At 47.9% G+C, this 18,521-nt stretch overlaps 1 protein-coding gene across 3 annotated transcripts in view; it reads left to right on the top strand.

Annotated features, from left to right (window-relative positions):
* The first annotated feature begins 520 nt into the window (after window positions 1-520).
* Window positions 521-18,521, top strand: part of TAF4 (TATA-box binding protein associated factor 4) — a 64,879-nt gene continuing 46,878 nt past the window's right edge. The window contains exons 1-3 of one of the 3 annotated variants that reach the window (XM_044298312.1): window positions 521-1,363; window positions 1,810-1,896; window positions 2,055-2,981. In XM_044298312.1, coding sequence (XP_044154247.1) covers window positions 1,087-1,363; window positions 1,810-1,896; window positions 2,055-2,981 — 1,291 coding nt within the window. In that variant the 5' untranslated portion in view covers window positions 521-1,086. The remainder of the gene's footprint in view (window positions 1,364-1,809; window positions 1,897-2,054; window positions 2,982-18,521) is intronic. The other 2 variants (XM_044298315.1, XM_044298314.1) reach the window with 2 other exon arrangements.

Below are 18,521 nucleotides of genomic sequence, written 5' to 3'. Positions count from 1 at the left end.
CAGTCATTATCAAGACAGATCCCAGCCAGGCGACCTGGAGCAGAATCTGCCAAATAGGTATTGATCGCTTTATCATTATCTGCAGGCGGATCTCCCTGTATCGTCCACTTTCCTCCTCAAACTGGACCACTTTAGGCGGAGTCCACAGCACGGTTTACGTGTGCGGTAGAGGAATGCCGGACAGTGGCGTCCGTCCCCACAGGTTTCTATTGTATAAGCCATACCCACAGAATTCTGCAGGATGGACACTCAAAATTCTTCGCTCTTGCATCTGTTTTCCCATTAATGTGAACTGCCCCTTAAACTGGGGAGGACGTGAAGTACACAGTACATGAGATAGTTGCAGAACATTCATATAAACCCGCCTGAACGTCCCTCTGTAGGACGGGCAGCAGCCTGTGTGACGGGCCAGCTGTGAGCGGGCACTCTGTGTATTGGCGGTGACAGGGGGAGGGGCCTGGCTACAGACGACCCCCCCAATACACGGAGCTCACTGGAAGCAGCCCAGGCACCTGTGCACGGGGCAAGTCCGGGCGCTATTACCTCATGTACCCGGAAACTGTCTGTGACGGCTCCCCCTCTCCTGCCCCCGGTATCCCGCGTCCTGACATACCGCCTCCCTATCTCCGCCCCCGGAGGCTGGGTGTGTAGGACAAGAGAGCGGGCTTCTGTCTCCCGTCCATAGCGCTATCAGCCGGGGCACTAGCAGCCTCCAACCGGCGGCAGGTGTGACGCCCTTCAGTCGGGCGCTCACCCGCAGCCATTTTGAATTAGTACAGACAAAGAGACGAGACCCCCCTCCCCCTGAGCTCGTGAAGGCGCTCTCAGTGCCATCTTCCTGCCTCTAAACCCATCTCCGCGCTCAGCTATCTCCACCAGGCCCGCCGCCGTGTACTGTGACCGCTGTCACCCCAGGAGGTCTGCTCCATTCCCTCCTGGAACACCAAATACCGCTCGCAGCCATTTGCCCACGCTTTATATAGGGCGGCACCGGCCAATGGGGGCGTTCGTTTGGAGTGACGTGTTTGGCCAGCCGCGCAGGCGCAGAGCGCTGCTGCCCTCCTGGAGTTGAGCGGCGGAGTAAAGATGGCGGCGGGTTCGGATCTGCTGGATGATTTCTTCAACACGGACGTGGACGAGAAAGTGGTCAGTGATCTGGTGGGCTCATTGGAGTCCCAGCTGGCAGCCGCAGCCCACCACCACCATCACCACCACCACCCACAGCAGCCGCATCCGGGCCCCCCCGAGGTCCGCAGCCAGGCCCTAGCCAACCATGTTGCCAGCCCTGGGGTAGGGGCAGCAGCCAGTGCCGGGGTCCAGTCAGAGACGAAGATAGGAATCGCCCCGGAGATGCCCAAGACGGGTGAGCCCGGGGAGCGGGTTGGTGGAAGGATTGGGGCCAACTGGACGTGCAGGGGGGTGCTGTGGGCACACAGGGGGTGCCCAGTCCGTTGGTGCTGTCAGTTGGGGGGTGTAAAGTCCTGCTTTGGGTTCACGTGTGATCTGCCTGTCTCTTTTGGGTGTCTGGCAATCGTTAGCGCACCGGTGACGTCCTGGGGGTCATCACATGTGCACAAAGTCACCCTGGAGGAGGTTTGGGGGTTGTGGGTGCACAGTGTGGGATCCGGGGTATGCAACAGCCGCCACTACAGCATTACCACTAAGGGTCACGTGGATACCACTTTCGTGGGACTCAAGCTGTGCAACTTTCCGTTCTTTTTGCTGTCGGGTACTGGAAATGCTGTGTGATGCCTGTTAACTTCTGTATGTCATGTAACAGTCATCTGTGAGTCTTGGTGGTTTCATTAGGTCGCCCGGACGCGCAGTTTGTGGGTACCTGCCTCTTACCTGAGCCCAGCAGAAGCTGCCATCTAGGTTTCAGGTTGTCTTGGTCAGGTAATGATGTAAAAAGCTCTCTCCTAATATGATTACCTGGCCCTCATGCTGTTTGCAGGTGGTAAAGGTCCCCTGGCATTTACCAGGGGGTTAATGTTGTCTCCTGTCTTTGCCTCCATTTTCGGTTTATCGACTCACACTGTTGTTCTGTCCCATAGGAGCTGCTGTGCCTGGAGTTCAAGGAAGCGTCATCAACAACAGCCGACCACAGACTGCGGCCCAGCAGCCGGACGGTGTCCAGTCCTCTGGATCTGAACCCCCAGGACCGCTGAGTCAGGCCAAAGCTGGAGTCCTTGGCACCATAGCGACTGCTGTGCCCAACCACGGCTCAGGGAACAGCAAGCCTGTGGCCCTGCAGACCATGAACGGGAGTAATGTGGTAATAAATTCTCATGGACCTGGCGGGCACGCAACTGCTTTTCAGGGGAATAGTAATCCTACCCCGGGTGTTAACCTGGTGAACAATGGCCCTGCACCTGTCACCAAGGGTGGTGTAAGCGCTGGGGCTAACACAGTGATTCAGACTTCGTACCTTGCAACAACCAATGTGTCGGCTTCTGTCATCTCCTCCTCGTCTACATCTACTGCTGGGGCAGCTGCACAGCCCGCGGGCATGGCAGGTGTGCCCACTACTGTAGCACTGGTTAGACCTCTTGTGCATCAGGGAGTGCCAGCCACCCAGAATGGAAGCAATACTGTGATCAATTCCCCTTTGCCGGCACCTGGCGGGGTTTCTTTGCAAATCAACAGCCAACCTACCCCGGCCCCTAGCCAGGTGATCAAGTCGGACTCCCCAAAAACTATTATTCAGACTCCTCAGCAGAGCCAGCCTAACCCTGGAAACATGGTTATAGGACAGACTATGCAAGTGGGGCATCCTGGCCCTGGAGGGGCAGCTCCTGCACCTGGCACTCCTGCGGCAATGGGCAAAGCGACAGTCAGCACTGTGCCTCAAAGCTTGCCAAGGACTCCTACAGCAGCACCAGCTGGCGGCATCAGGGCAACTATTGCACCTCCTATGTTGGCGCCACGAGTGCCGCAGCCTCCAAACCCAACCAACATCCAAAACTTTCAGCTACCCCCAGGTAAGAGAGCTGTGTGTAGTTTTGCCTGACAGAAGTTTTGTTTGCCCTCCTCGCTGTGTTGAGGCTGCTGCATGTGATGCTGTGTCTGGGACCAATCACTCTGGCAGCTTGGCAGAGCAGCAGCACATCCCTCTCTGTGCAGACTGGTACGGGGATCAGCGCTGTCAGAGTGCCCGTGTGTAAGGCAGTAATGTCGTGTAGGTTACCCAGTGCACCGTGGCCTCGTCATACGCCCCTGTGTGCCCCCCACTCTCTGTTTTGTACGGCAATGATGGGATCGATCCTTCAAATCCTCCGTTATACTCTCTGCTTCTTGGTTAACCCTTTCCCTCTGTGACTGGTGGTTCAGGATATATTTTAGATGTTTCTGTAGCGTAGGGCTAGTAAAGCTGGCACAACCGCTGGACACACACTTACTGCATAAGATCTGGTATAATATCCGTCATATTGCTTTGTATTACACAACACACTCGGTAGTCTTTGTATTCACTAGGGTTTATTGGGGGTACTTATTGACAGTTGGGGGGGGGGGGGGGGGCTGCCCAGGGGCTGTGATATATCAGTTTCCCACTGTTTTCAAAACCCCTGATTGCTGTGAGGGATCGGTATCGTATTGGACTGCAACAGTTGATCACATAATTCTCACATGACGGTTTGCTCTGTAAGCTGAATACACCAAGCAGCACAAATCTCTCTCCTGATAGTTTGCTACAATGTATCAGTGCAGGTGGATTCCAGACTGTTTATCTCAAAGGATACAACTGTAGTGAACTTGTCCCTGAGAACATAAAAAAACTAACAAAAACAAACCACTATTGACTGACAGCAAGGAGAGAAACTCTCTTGGTTTATGTAATGACTTGGGGTTTGTGTCCCTTCGCAGTGCTGTAGGTTTGTCATTGAATTCAGGTGATGGACCTGTGATCTTGGGGGAATGCTCCTGCAGGATTTTGTGGTGTGTCCAGTTCATATAATCACGCAAGGTTCATTCATATATACCGCCATATGGAGTGGGTACAGACCCCACGAGGTGGCACAGGAGTCCTCTGGATCCGGCATAGCCAGCTATGCCACGTTCCAGCCGGACCATATTGCCTATAATGGGAACAAGCGGGGATCCAGTCGCCACCTAACATAAATGCTTGGTTTCAGATGGTCAAAAATTGCTGCACGCAAAATGCTTTTTGTCCCACCCGATTCCCGGCATTTATGTTAGGGGGGTGGATGCTTTCCATTATAGTCAGTGGAATCTGGAGGGCCCTCGGTGCTATCCAGCTATGTTGGATCCATAGAACTCCGTCAGGCTGTTCTCTGCCGTAACAGCCTGATGGAATCCTGTGCTAGCCTAAGGGTACTTTCACACTAGCGTTTTTGTTTTCCGGTATTGCGTTCCGTCACAGGAGCTCAATACCGGGAGAAAAAACTTTAGTTTTTTAGAAAGTTTTATCCTAATGCATTCTGAATGGAGAGCAATCCGTTCAGGATGCATCAGTTCAGTCACTTACTTTGGACAGAGAAAATACCACAACATGCTGCAGTTTTCTCTCCGGCCAAAAATCCTGAACACATGCCGGATCCGACATTGATTTACATTGAAGTGTATAAATGCCGGATCTGGCATTAAGTGTTCTGTCAGACCTCTAAAAAAGTCCCCAAAAATGAATACCGGATCTGTTTTTGTGTCCGGATTGGCGTACTGGCGACGGAACTGCCTGATGGAATCCTTTGCCGCAAGTGTGAAAGTATCCTCGGGTGCCGCAGGTCTGGGGTCTCTCCACATCAACACCTGTTTTGATGCAGGCTACTTGGCTGCTACCATAGTGGTGACAAGTGACGTGAATTGACACATGGATAACGTGTGACCGCTGTGGCCAGTTATTGGTTGCAGTGGCCACCTCACCTGCGGCAATCCAGAGCTTGATGTGGGGAGAGCATAAACTCATGGTGCTTGAGGTGCAGTGATAGAGCCAGAGCCCAGCGGTGGGGATCAGGTAAGTGTGACTCCCACTATGGGCCCAGGCACGCTGTGTGTGTGTGTGTGTGGTGGTGAGATATAAAAGTAAGAGAGAGAACCTCTTTAAGGCTGCCCCCAGTATCGGCAATCCTCTGTAAGGCTACTTTCACACTCGCGTTTTGGGTGGATCCGTCGTGGATATGCAAAAACTGATCTTTTACAATAATACAACCACATGCATCCGTCATGAACAGATCCAGTTGTATTATCTGTAACCTAGCCAAGACGGATCCGTCTTGAACACCATTGAAAGTCAATGCGAGACGGATCCGTTTTCTATTGTCAGAGAAAACGGGTCCGTCCCCATTGACTTACATTGTGTGCCAGGACGGATTTTGGCTCCGCTTTGTCAGGCGGACAGCAGAACGCTGCAAGCAGTGTTTTGGTGTCCATCTCCAGAGCAGAATGGAGACTAATCGGAGGCAAACTGAGCGGATCCTTTTCCATTCAGAATGCAAACTGATCAGTTTTGGACCGCTTGTGAGATCCCTGAACGGATCTAGCAAACGGAAAGCCAAAACGCCAGTGTGAAAGTAGCCTAAGCTAAACACTCTGGACTCTAGACTGACAGGAGAGGTTTGCTGTGTACGTATTGACTTCACAGATGATTGTCTGGACCTTCTAGAGACTGACAGACAAATTCAATCAGGATTTCAGATTCTGGATCTAAAAGAATGTTCCCCTTCAGTGACATCAAGCCAAAAGATTGTAAGGGTCCATTCACATGTCCACAAAATGGGTCCGCATCCGTTCTGCAATTTTGCGTAACAGGTGCGGACCCATTAATTTTCACACTGGCGTTTTGGCTTCCAGTTCGTGAGATCCGTTTAGGGGTCTCACAAGCAGTCTAAAACGGATCAGTTTGTATTCTAATGCATTCTGAATGGAAAAGGATCCACTCGGAATGCATCAGTTCAGTCTCCCTTCCGCTTTGGAGACAGACACCAAAACGCTGCTTGCACACAATGTAGGTCAATGGGGACGGATCCGTTTTTTCTGGCACAATAGAAAACTGATCCGTCCCCCATTGACTTCCAATGGAGTTCAAGAAGGATCTGTCATGGCTATAGAAGACATAATGCAACCGGATCCGGTTGTATTATTGTAGCGGAAGCGTTTTTGCACATCCATGACGGATCTGCAAAAAATGCTAGTGTGAAAGTAGCCTTATTTATGGCCCCGAAAGTACTCTGCCTAAAAAATCCCATCCACCTATTTACCGGTTATCTGTTCCAGTGCCAAGGGTCCTGTCCCTTGTTGAACTGAAACATTATGTCCTATCTGTCTTCACATATTCTGCTGCTGCCATTCACTGGCCTCAGTGGTGATGTCCTCAAGCGGCAGGTGTCTGCCGAGGACTGCAATTAGTATATATATATATATATATATATATATATATATATATATATATATATATATATATATATATATATATATATATATATAATTTTCTTTTTTTTTAATCATTATTTAGGCAGAATGAACACTTTTGCAGCCAAAGTTGCATTGGGGTTTGGGCAACCTCTTTCGTTTTCTGCTACTATAAACCTGCCCTGGTGCCCACCTGATGTAAAACGGAGAGACTCATTGACCATGCCAGCTCCTGTCTGCTGCAGTTTCCTTTTGCCCAAGTGTGCCTGTCATGATTGACTGAAGATATGGTTACTGTACAGTCACGTGTATAGTACCAGTAGAGAACGTCAGTGGGGGTCATTTATTAAAAACTGTAAACCACTGGAGTTTGATATCACCCACGCCACCAGAAGATGTGCTTAATTTATGACCAGGTGCAGGCGTCATCACAAATTGGATGCATCCTCTGGCAACTGTTCTCCTAGACCGGGGATCAGAAATCTCCAGGACTCAATCTGTTCTGAAACTACAACTCCCAGAATCGTCCTTTCACTTCTGAGAGTTACCAGCAGTCACGTAAGCTTTGCATGTTGGGAGCTGAAGTTTCAGTGCCAGAGTTTGCTGATCCCTGTCCTGGACTGAAATCTATTCCAGCTGCTACGTGTAAATGATGCTGGATGCCCCCTCCACTGCCCCTTTTCAGAAAGTTGGGATTCCTCGGTGGGCCCCCAGTCTCCTGTGCCCTGAGATAAGACGGAGGAGTAATTATTTCTCTTGTTTCTCAGGAGAGATAATTATTGTAGCCACTAGGTGGCAGTATCGCACAGTGGAGCTTCCTACTGGTGTAAATTGTACAGGAGGCCTCTCAGTATCTTCTAAACTTCCCGGCTGCTGGCTTTGAAGGAGGAGAGAACATGTCTGGCCAGAGGTTGCAATAACGCTTGTACAAGCGTTGTATAGAGGCCTGTTCAGGCCATTTTACTCCCTGGAAAAAGTCTAAGGTGTACCAATACGCCTTAGACTTTTCCCTGCCATTCAGCAGTGCAGTGAGCGCTGTGAACAGCAAGGGCAGCGGTGCTGCCTGAAACAACCAATCACAAAGCTCCTTACAGTAAGGAGCTTTGTGATTGGTCAGTTTGAGCAGGCTGCCAGAGCTTATGGCACACCGCTCTGAAGTGAGAAAGGAGGCGCGTGATCGTCACTGGCGGGGTAAGTGGCCTTGCCGTGTAGTGAGAGTCCCAGATCTGAGCACCTTGTTTTGCCCTATAATGATTCTGAAGCTCTCAGCCGAGCGCGGTCTCTCCTCCCTGCTGAGTGCGGTAGTGAAGACGGCCTCAATAGAAGGTCTAGGGGGACAGTCTTCACTACCAAGCTCAGCAGTGAGGAAAAGTGTCTGAGCTCCTGCTTATAGAAGTCAGCGAGGGTCTCAGCGCTGGACACGCCAACAGGAGACCAGCAGCAAGCAACATCAACCTCAGACTTGAGTCTGACACCCAGCTGCGAGGACACGGGAAGGAGACCCTCAGGACAGGTCATTCTATTGTCCCGTAGCCATAAAAATAAAGGAGGAGCAGTTTATAGATGCAGCACCTTGTGATGTGCCTGTGTACCCGGTGTGGGGCCCAGCACAAGTTCCCCATGGCTGATACACAGATGTCACTGCATGACTGACTTGCAGATACCCCTACTCTCATTGCCAGTGCTAATCCTGGAGAGAGCAGGGGGACACTTGCCGCAAGGCCGGATCCGGAATTAATGCCCATTGAAAGGCATTAAACCGGATCCGGCCTTAAGCTAAACGTCGTTTCGGCGCATTGCCGGATCCGACGTTTAGCTTTTTCTGAATGGTTACCATGGCTGCCGGGATGCTAAAGTCCTGGCAGCCATGGTAAAGTGTAGTGGGGAGCGGGGGAGCAGTATACTTACCATCCGTGCGGCTCCCGGGGCGCTCCAGAGTGACGTCAGGGCGCCCCACGCGCATGGATGACGTGATCACATGGCACGTCATCCATGCGCATGGGGCGCTCTGACGTCATTCTGGAGCGCCCCGGGAGCCGCACGGACTGTAAGTATACTGCTCCCCCGCTACTACTATGGCAACCAGGACTTTAATAGCGTCCTGGCTGCCATAGTAACACTGAACGCATTTTGAAGACGGATCAGTCTTCAAATGCTTTCAGTACACTTGCGTTTTTCCGGATCCGGCGTGTAATTCCGGCAAGTGGAGTACACGCCGGAACCGGACAACGCAAGTGTGAAAGAGGCCTTAGTCGGATCAGGATCCTGATCAGTCTTAAAATGCAATCAGTTGGCATACGTTTTGCCAGATGCGGCAGGCAGTTCCGGCGACGGAACTGCCTGTCGGATTCCTCTGCCGCAAGTGTAGCCTAAGCCTACATAGCCTCATTTAAGCCTCCATTTAAGTGAACAGAGCTTAGCCCCGCCCAGGCCATTGATACTAGTCGTTACCTCGCTGTTTACCGCAGGCCCAATGACAAGGCTGTGGCGCTACTGTCAGCGCCGCTGCCTTCTCAAACAGCTAATCTGGCGGGGGACCCCTGCCGATCAGATGCTGATGATCTATCCAGAGGATAGATCATCAGTTTAAACAAACTGCAGAACCCCTTTAACTATTTGAATTACTGTAACTTTCGTACTCATTGGCTAAAACTACTCCTCAAAAATGGTAAGAGGAGTATTTTTACTCTTCCAGAAAAAATGTAGCGCAACCTCTGTGTCTGGCCATCCTCCAGCCCTCCCTGCTGTCAGAAAACTGTGGCTGCTGGAGAGAAGGACTCCTCTGCGGTGCTGGGCTGATTTCTCAGGTGTGTGACAGTCATGAGCTGTAGTAGACTGTAAGGGGGGAAAAAGGGGATTTGTATAGTCGACACAGATTTGTGAATGTGTGCTGCTCTCTGCAGAGTTCAGTGTCATTGGGGGGTGGACTCAGTCCTAGGTCCCCCCCCCCCCCAATGCCCCCACTTTAAATTCACCCCTAATATTGCATCTTTTCCAGTTGCACCCTAATACCTCTGCTCCAGGATCCCCACTATTACCCTGCCTCAGGTGACCCTAATGCCTCTGTTTCAGTTATGACCTTCCATTTGTGCCCTTTGCTCACATTGCTCCTCTAGCACCATTGCTTGGGCTTGGTTAAAGGTTGTAACCTGCAAATGGGGTTGGACTTATGACTGAAAAATTCTGCACAGTGCGTCACATTCTCCAGTATTGACATGTATGGTTTACATGGCGGCAGTGATGATCCCAGGAGTGATGATCCCCCTTTTGATGGTGTGGCAGGCCAGCGCTGTACTCGGCCATCTCCAGCGACCCCATAGAGAATGGATGGAGAGGCAGGGCATAAGCTCGACCTGCCACTCAGTCAGGAAGGGGGATCAGTGGAGGCTCCAGTGTTCAGACCACCACAGATCACTTGGTTATCCCCGATCCTGTGGATAGAAGATAACTAGAAAAGTGGACACAGGCCTTTTGACGGGCGAGCATTTCTATTTTAGTTTGACACATTTTGGGCCAGATTTTTATTTTATTTATTTTTTACACCCAAAGAAAACCTTTTAAAGAGATTGTCCGGGTTCAGAGCTGAACCCGGACATACCCACATTTCCACCCAGGCAGCCCCCCTGGTGTTGGCATTGGAGTATCTCATGCTCCGATGCTCTCCTTTGTCCTGCGCTAGATCGCGCAAGGCACGGGCTCTTTTGTTTACAATAACACACTGCCGGGACGTCACTGGCTCTGATGGGCGTGCTTTAGCGCTGCCCTAGCCGTTTTACCGGGTAGAGCAGCGCTAAAGCTCGCCCATCAGTGTCGGTGATATCACCGGGCTTCCTGGCAGCCCCTGTAGAGCCCTGTAGGTCACCGCAACTCTTGAAAATGTCTTTGCCCTGTGCAATTTAGCGCAGGGCAAAGGAGAGCATTGGGGCATGAACTGCTCTGATAATCAAATCCGAGGGGCTGCCTGTGTGAAAATTGAGGTACAGTTGCAAGAAAAAGTATGTGAACCCTTTGGAATGATATGGATTTCTGCACACAATTGGTCATAAAATGTGATCTGATCTTCATCTAAGTCACAACAATAGACAATCACAGTCTGCCTAAACTAATAACACACAAAGAATTAAATGTTACCATGTTTTTATTGAACACACCATGTAAACATTCACAGTGCAGGTGGAAAAAGTATGTGAACCCTTGGATTTAATAACTGGTTGAACCTCCTTTGGCAGCAATAACTTCAACCAAACGTTTCCTGTAGTTGCAGATCAGACATGCACAACGGTCAGGAGTAATTCTTGACCATTTCCTCTTTACAGAACTGTTTCAGTTCAGCAATATTCTTGGGATGTCTGGTGTGAATCGCTTTCTTGAGGTCATGCCACAGCATCTCAATCAGGTTGAGGTCAGGACTCTGACTGGGCCACTCCAGAAGGCATATTTTCTTCTGTTTAAGCCATTCTGTTGTTGATTTACTTCTATGCTTTGGGTCGTTATCCTGTTACAACACCCATCTTCTGTTGAGCTTCAGCTGGTGGAAGTGCAAGCACTGCCACCGCTGCTGGATTACATGGTGGTAATAACCACAGATGCGTGCTGTGTATAATGTGAGAGAAAGGAGGCAATATGGACAATCACAATACAATAGTAAGTGCCTTGTATTAACTTTCTCTACATGATAAATGCCACTTGCTGAAGTGAGACAACCCCTTTAACCCTTTAAATGTGCTACACTTAATAGGGTTGGGTATAAATGTCTTGGTGTGTGCATTGCTTGTTTCCTATGTGTGATTGGTGTGTGCTATATATGATCTATGTATCAGGGCTCTTTCACACCTGCGTTCTTGTCTTCCGGCATAGAGTTCCGTCGTCGGGGCTCTATGCCGGAAGAATCCTGATCAGGATTATCCCCATGCATTCTGAATGGAGTGAAATCCGTTCAGGATGCATCAGGATGTCTTCAGTTCCGGAACGGAACGTTTTTTGGCCGGAGAAAATACCGCAGCATGCTGCGCTTTTTGCTCCGGACAAAAATCCTGAAGACTTGCCGCAAGGCCGGATCCGGAATGAATGCCCATTGAAAGGCATTGATCCGGATCTGGCCTTAAGCTAAACGTCGTTTCGGCGCATTGCCGGATCCGATGTTTAGCTTTTTCTCAATGGTTACCATGGCTGCCGGGACGCTAAAGTCCTGGCAGCCATGGTAAAGTGTAGCGGGGAGCAGTATACTTACCGTCCGTGCGGCTCCCGGGGCGCTCCAGAGTGACGTCAGGGCGCCCCACGCACATGGATGATGTAATCGCATGACACGTCATCCATGCGCATGGGGCGCTCTGACGTTACTCTGGAGCGCCCCGGGAGCCGCGCGGACTGTAAGTATACCGCTCCCCACTACTACTATGGCAACCAGGACTTTAATAGCGTCCTGGCTGCCATAGTAACACTGAAAGCATTTTGAAGACGGATCTGTCTTCAAATGCTTTCAGTACACTTGCGTTTTTCCGGATCCGGCGTGTAATTCCGGCAAGTGGCGTACACGCCGGATCCGGACAACGCAAGTGTGAAAGAGGCCTCAGTGGTGTATGTGCAGCATGTGACATATGCATCAGTGGCATGTGACCCATGTATATGTGTCTTGTGTCCAGTGAGTGATTGCTGTGCGCTGCATGTGTCTTAAGTGCAGGATATCCATAAAAGTGTAAATTCTGCCACATGTATGTTTGTGCGTTTTGCTGTGAATGTCTGCCATCATACATAAGAGCTCATGAACACGACCGTTGGATGTTTTGCAGTCTGCAAACTGCGGATCCGCAAATCATGGATACCGGGTGTGTGCATTCCACATTATGCGGAACAGAACAGCCGGCCTCTAATAGAACAGTCCTATCCTTGTCTGTAATGTGGACAATAATAGGACATACAGACACGGAATGCACATGGAGTCTTTTATATTTTTTTTTTGTGTGACCCCCATTGATGTCAAGGGAACGGTACGGACATGGGGGAAAAAAATAGTTTGTGTGCAGGAGCCCTAAGGTGGGCCCCCAGAATCAGTTAAAGTGGTGGGCCCTAGGTACCCCAGTCCGACACTGGACGTGACTGCACCACTTGTGCCTAAATTTAAGAGCAATGGCATTCAAAAGGTTGCAAACTGTGGGTTTGAGACTTTTTTTTTTTTTTTTTTTATGCCTGTTTTTGGCATAGGAGTTCATAAGAAATGATCCCTAGTGTGTTCACATGTCCAGCACACTCTTCTCTGTGGCTGCAGGCTCATATAGGGGGGCTGCCGGCACAGTGCCAAGAGGGGGACCTAGCGGGCATTGTAAGTTATATATTTTACCCCTCAGTTCTATTTTCAGCACTGCTACATCTATCCTGCACATGACAGATTATGTTCCAAACCTGTTCCACTACTTATTGTGACCGACGTGACTAATGTTCCTTCTATCAGTTATATGAAGATGCTAAAATATCAAACACTGTTGACTTTAGGAGCCAGTTATATCAGTCCAGGAGCCAAATGGCGCGGAATAAAAAGAAAGATCTCATTGGCATCCATCGAGAAATCCAAAAAAGCTCATCACTATTGGCGCATTTCTAGGTTCTGCCTGTCTGTGTGTGTGTCTGTCTCAGGGTGGATTTGATTTAAATCAAACCGATTTAAATCACGATTGAAATCACTAGTCAGTAAGGCTTGATTTAAATCATAGTTTTTTACATAAAGATTCATATTTGGACAATTTTTCTGTTGTACTTAGGAAGGAGAAAAATAATCATTACCTTTAATAATAACAATTTAAATAGGATTTATTCAACTGAAACAATAACATTACAGCATGCTATTTGCTTAAACATCCATGTTTGTTGCAGTGTTTGCATTTTGCACGCATGCCTGCATTACCGATAGGTAAAGGAACTTCATTAAAATATTGCCAAACTGGGTCTCTTTTACGGCCTGCTGCCATTATAGTTTTTTTTTTCCTCCAAGGAAAGAATGTGATAAACCTCAGGTCATACACACAAAAAGATCCAAAGACTTGTCTGTCTGTGGCTGTGCAGTACTGTGCTCAGAAAGTTTCACTTTCATTTTGTAGTACTCCTTGTCTGCTTGCCTTTTCCTCCTTACACTTAGTTTCACTTTCTTCTTGTGCAGATCTATTCCACTCCAAACAATCAGAAAACTGAACTTTAAACTTAGCACTGAAGGGGTTGATTCTGTATTTATAGGTTTGTAGAAGTTAAGATTAAGATCTTTTTTCTCAACTCTTTTCATGTTATAAATTCAGTTTTGAGAACTCCAAAATTATCTTTATCTCCAAATGTATCTTTATTTCTTGCTCGACTTGGTCATTGTTGGTCTCTAAGCGATCTGCTGGATGTAAACCTTGCGGATACATTTATTGATGTCCTGTGATATTCTCCCTGCAGATTTCCATCTCTTAGAGCTGTACTACACTGGCTGAGGATTGGTCAGATAATCGCTAACGAGCGTTCATGATCTGTCAGTGTAAAGGTGTCGCCGTATACCTGATGACTGAGTAAAACGCTTGCTTATCGGGTAATCTTATCTTTCGTGTGGTCACAAAAATCATTGTTTGCAGGCGGCAGATTGTGCTGTCCCCTGAAAAATTGATTCCTTAAGGGTATAAGTGGTGGCATTAGGGATCACTCCTCCCCATACTGGGGAGGAGATTGCTGCATGCAGTAGCGGCAGTCTCCTCCACTGACGGGTACATTGGATAGAAATTGTAGGCCTTATTACAGAACCTGAAGAAAAAATTAATTGAACCCTGGAATGTAGGAAAACTTTTCCCAACTTCTTTTTGGTGCCAGGTATGCCCACAGAGCAGTAATATAATGTGTTGCTTTTTTTATACAGATTTCATGTTGGCTTGTAAAATACAAAAAAATAAAATAAAATTGGCACTGACTATTACTCTTAAAAACAATGGCGCAAACTTGGAAGTGACTGTACAATAAAGAACAAAACAAAAAACACTGTGTACCGATACCCGACACTGGCAAAAATGAGGTATCGAGTATTCCAAAATACAACGTCTCAGTGAAGTGGGCTGAATTCTACAATGTTTTTAATGAAAGAAAATATAATGGAAGAACGTGATAATAACTCTAAAGCCAGCAGTGAATAGAATACACATGGAGTCTCAGTCACTGCTTTAGCTTTGGAAAAGGTTCACACTCAAGATCTATCGGGGTTATCTCTAAGCATTGATATTTGCATTTAAAGCAGGCCTGTCGTTCCTTGTAATATTAAGAAATGCTTCTATTCTTCATGAAATAATCTTGAAGCTTGTTTTCTTAGCCTTGTGCTGTTCCTCTGTTATTCCTCCTAGACATTTATGAATAAATAAACAATTGGATGTGAACAGTTGGGCGGTAGAATGGGAGGTGAGATTCAGTAACTTGGTGTGGACCCTATAAATGGAGCTGTGCATCTGGCTCTAGTTAGTTCTGGAGGCTGCAAGGAACAGCTGGACCCCCTCCCCCCCCCCCCCCCCCCCCCCAGTCTGATATTGATGACCTATCCTCAGTATCATTACCCAGAAAACCTCTAAGTTAGGCCTCATGCACACGACATTGCCAGGCCGTGGCCATATTGCGTTCGGCATACAGTGGGTCCACAATACATGAGCACCAGCCTCGTGCACCCCGTATCATAGATGCAGACCCATTCACTTGAATGGGTCCGCAATCCACGAGATGCGGTGTGGAACGGAAGTACGGATCGGAAGTCCACTGAAGCACAACATGTTCTATATAAAAATTTTTTTTTTTTTTACGGTGCAGACTGATCACGGACCCATTCAAGTTGAATGGATCTCGATCCATCCTGGCCACCGCTCATGTTGCCAGTGCATTGGGTCCCCAGTGCACGGAACGGCCGTGTGCATGAGGCCTAAAAGGGGTTATCTCGTGAACAGTGTAAGAAATGAAGACCTCATATAGTAAATGAAAATCTCTTTCTAATGAAACTGGGTCCAGCCTTGTACCTCACATGGATCCAGAGATCTCCCCCATTCTTTGCTCCTATTGTTCTGCTAGATTTATTTCAGGCCGGCAGCTAAAGGGTGTGTGTTCTTTCTGCTGCAGCTAATGTCACTGTCAGAGCTTTTAACAGACAATAGGACTGGTCGCAGTTGAATGATGGGACTGAGCATGTGTGACCACCTCAGCAAAGTGGACAGAGAAATGAGGACTAAAACAAACTGCAGGCGGCACTATGCAGATAGATTTTATTGAATAACTCGTTTGTCCTCATCTTAAATATTAAGCAGTTTTCAAAATGGGTTGAAACTTTGTAGGATAATTTTTGGGGAATGATTTGTGAACGAGGTCTGATACTTGATTTTCACAGTTGACTTTGTAAATGTTTGACTCACATGATACATTACAAAGTCAAGAGGAAAGCTATTTAGATGTGATTTGTTGGCTGCTATCTGATAGCGTTTTGTCTGCGGGAAAACTCCCTCCGACATCTGTGAGATTTTCAACTGGTGTGAATTGGTTAAAGCTTACATACAGACGCAGTGCCCATGGATTTCTATGGGCAGCTTTAATCTGATCCTTCAGTGAGCTGACAGTCTGCCCATACACATTATTGGGGAGCTTCCGACTCTCCCCCGACCAGATGATATCGGGGGCGACTAGGATCATTTTGTTCTCCAGGGACATAAGCCACCTGAACTGTCTGGCAGCAGCTTTCTCCGCTCTACCCATAGCGCGCACAGACACGTTCTGCTTGTGTATGGAGGGTATGGAAGAGACGGCGGTTAGCTGAACGATCGCTCGGCCGGGTCACTATTGAATGTTTTGGGGCAAGCCTCTCAAGGCTGATTTAGCAGGAAATTCAGGGTCAAGGTTAGTTTAGAAAAGGAGGACTGATAACTGGAGAAAGAAGTGTTTTTTTTTTCTCTGATATAAAAAAATATTATTCGCCTGCACTAATAATGTAAAGTTATGGGAAAAGTTAGTGACCATCAGAGGTCGCATTACATTGTTTTGCAGCAGAGTAAAAATATTCCTCTTAAAGGTGGGTTTACATGGACCGATGGAGCGTCCGATGGTCGGTAAGCAAGCGTTCCTTTCCAGCAGTCGGCTGCTCGCTCAGTGAAGGAGACCTCCGCAGCGATCTCCTTCATAGTATGAGGACAAGAGATGGCTAATGTAATCGCTCATCCCCATACAGAATCGTGGTTTCTGGGTAGCAGATCGCTGTCCAACGGTCGTTGGAACCAATTATTGGTTTCTCTAAATCCGCAATGTTTGACCTATGGAGGATGGGTGGCTATTAATTTTTTCTGACTGTATTCCAGTTATAGAAATTTGCCCCCATTCCACAGGATAACGATCAGATTGGTGGGGGCCCTGTATCCCATGAAGCCCATCTAAAATGGACAGGCTGTACTTGGCTATCTCCAGTGCTCCCATAGAAAAGAATAGAGCGGTGGCGCGCTTTTCCGACTACCCGTCTCGTTCATTTCATAGGGGCCCCGTACTCTGTGGAGCCCCCGTTCTCAGCGCGTCCAGCCAACAAATGTATAATGTGTACGGCCAGCTTAAGACTGACAGGGGATAACTTTCCAAAACTGGAATACTCCTTGTGGAGTACATATCACTTATTGATTAACTTTCATAAACTTTTTTTTTTTTTTTTGATATTTGAGAAAGAAAGCAATACTACCACTGTGTTTTGCACTTTAAATTTATGTGCAGCTGCCATGTCACTTTCATTCTATTCCCATAAGGCCCCATTCACACGTCCGCAATTTTGCGGAACGGAATTGCGGACCCATTCATTTCTATGGGGCCGGACGATGTGCAGCACGGCTTATTCAACAATTTTTTTTTTCTGTGGTCTAGGGTCCGTTTAAATGCTGTTTTTATTGTATTAGTTTCAGCAAACACATTGATGATAATAATATACACTGCCTGTCCCAAAAAAAAAAAAGTCGCCACCAAAAAAATGCTTTGATTATGGCACACATTCGCTGTGGCATTGTTTTGATAAGCTTCTGCAATGTCACAAGATTTATTTCCATCCAGTGTATGCAGCAACCCCAGATCATAGCACTGCCCCCACAGGCTTGTACAGTAGGCACTAGGCATGATGGGTGCATCACTTCATCTGCCTCTCTTCTTACCCTGATGCGCCCATAACTCTGGAACAGGGTAAATCTGGGCTCATCAGACCACATGACCTTCTTCCATTGCTCCAGAGTCCAATCTTTATGCTCCCTAGCAAATTGAAGCCTTTTTTTTTTTTTTTTTTTTTTTTTTTTTTTTTTTCTGGTTTCCCTCACTGATTAGTGGTTTTCTTATGGCTACACAGCTGTTCAGTCCCAATCCCTTGAGTTCCCTTCGCATTGTGTGTGTGGAAATGCTCTTACTTTCACTATTAAACATAGCCCTGAGTTCTACTGTTTTTCTTCGATTTGATTTCACCAAACGTTTAATAGATCGCCGATCATTCAGGATTTTTTTTCCCGCCGCATTTCTTCCTCAAATACGATGGGTCCCCACTATCCTTCCAGTTTTTAATAATGCGTTGGACAATTTTAGTAGTTTCTGCAATCTCCTTAGATGTTTTCTCTGTTTGATGTATGCCAATAATTTGACCCTTCTCAAACAGACTAACATCTTTTACACGACCACGAGATGTGTCTTTCGACATGGTTGTTTAAGAAATGAGAAGCAACTCATTGCACCAGTTGGGGATAAATAACTTGTGAATGACATCTTTTATCACCTGGTGGGGAGGTTTGTCATAGTGTATATGGATGACATTCTTATTTATTCTACTGACATGGAAACACATCAGAATCATGTGAGACAGGTGTTGCAGATCCTAAGGCCTCATGCACGCGGCCGTGTTCCGCGGACTATGAAAAAACCCGGCCGGGATTCCTCCTGACAGCAGGAGCCAACGGCGTCATTGGTTGCTATTACGCCATGCGCTTCATGCAGCCGCTCCTGTACAGTAATACAAACTAGTTTGTATTACTGTACAGGAGCGGCTGCATGAAGCGCACTGCGTCATAGCAACCAATGACGCCGTTGGCTCCTGCTGTCAGGAGGAATCCCGGCTGGGTTTCCACGGTCTGCTCTCGGCCGTGTGCATGAGGCCTTAGAGAAGTGTG

The sequence above is a fragment of the Bufo gargarizans genome, chromosome 6 (assembly GCF_014858855.1).
Source record: "Bufo gargarizans isolate SCDJY-AF-19 chromosome 6, ASM1485885v1, whole genome shotgun sequence".
Taxonomy (NCBI): domain Eukaryota; kingdom Metazoa; phylum Chordata; class Amphibia; order Anura; family Bufonidae; genus Bufo; species Bufo gargarizans.
Note: the sequence above shows the minus strand (reverse complement) of the source record. Positions and strands in the feature narration are given on the sequence as shown.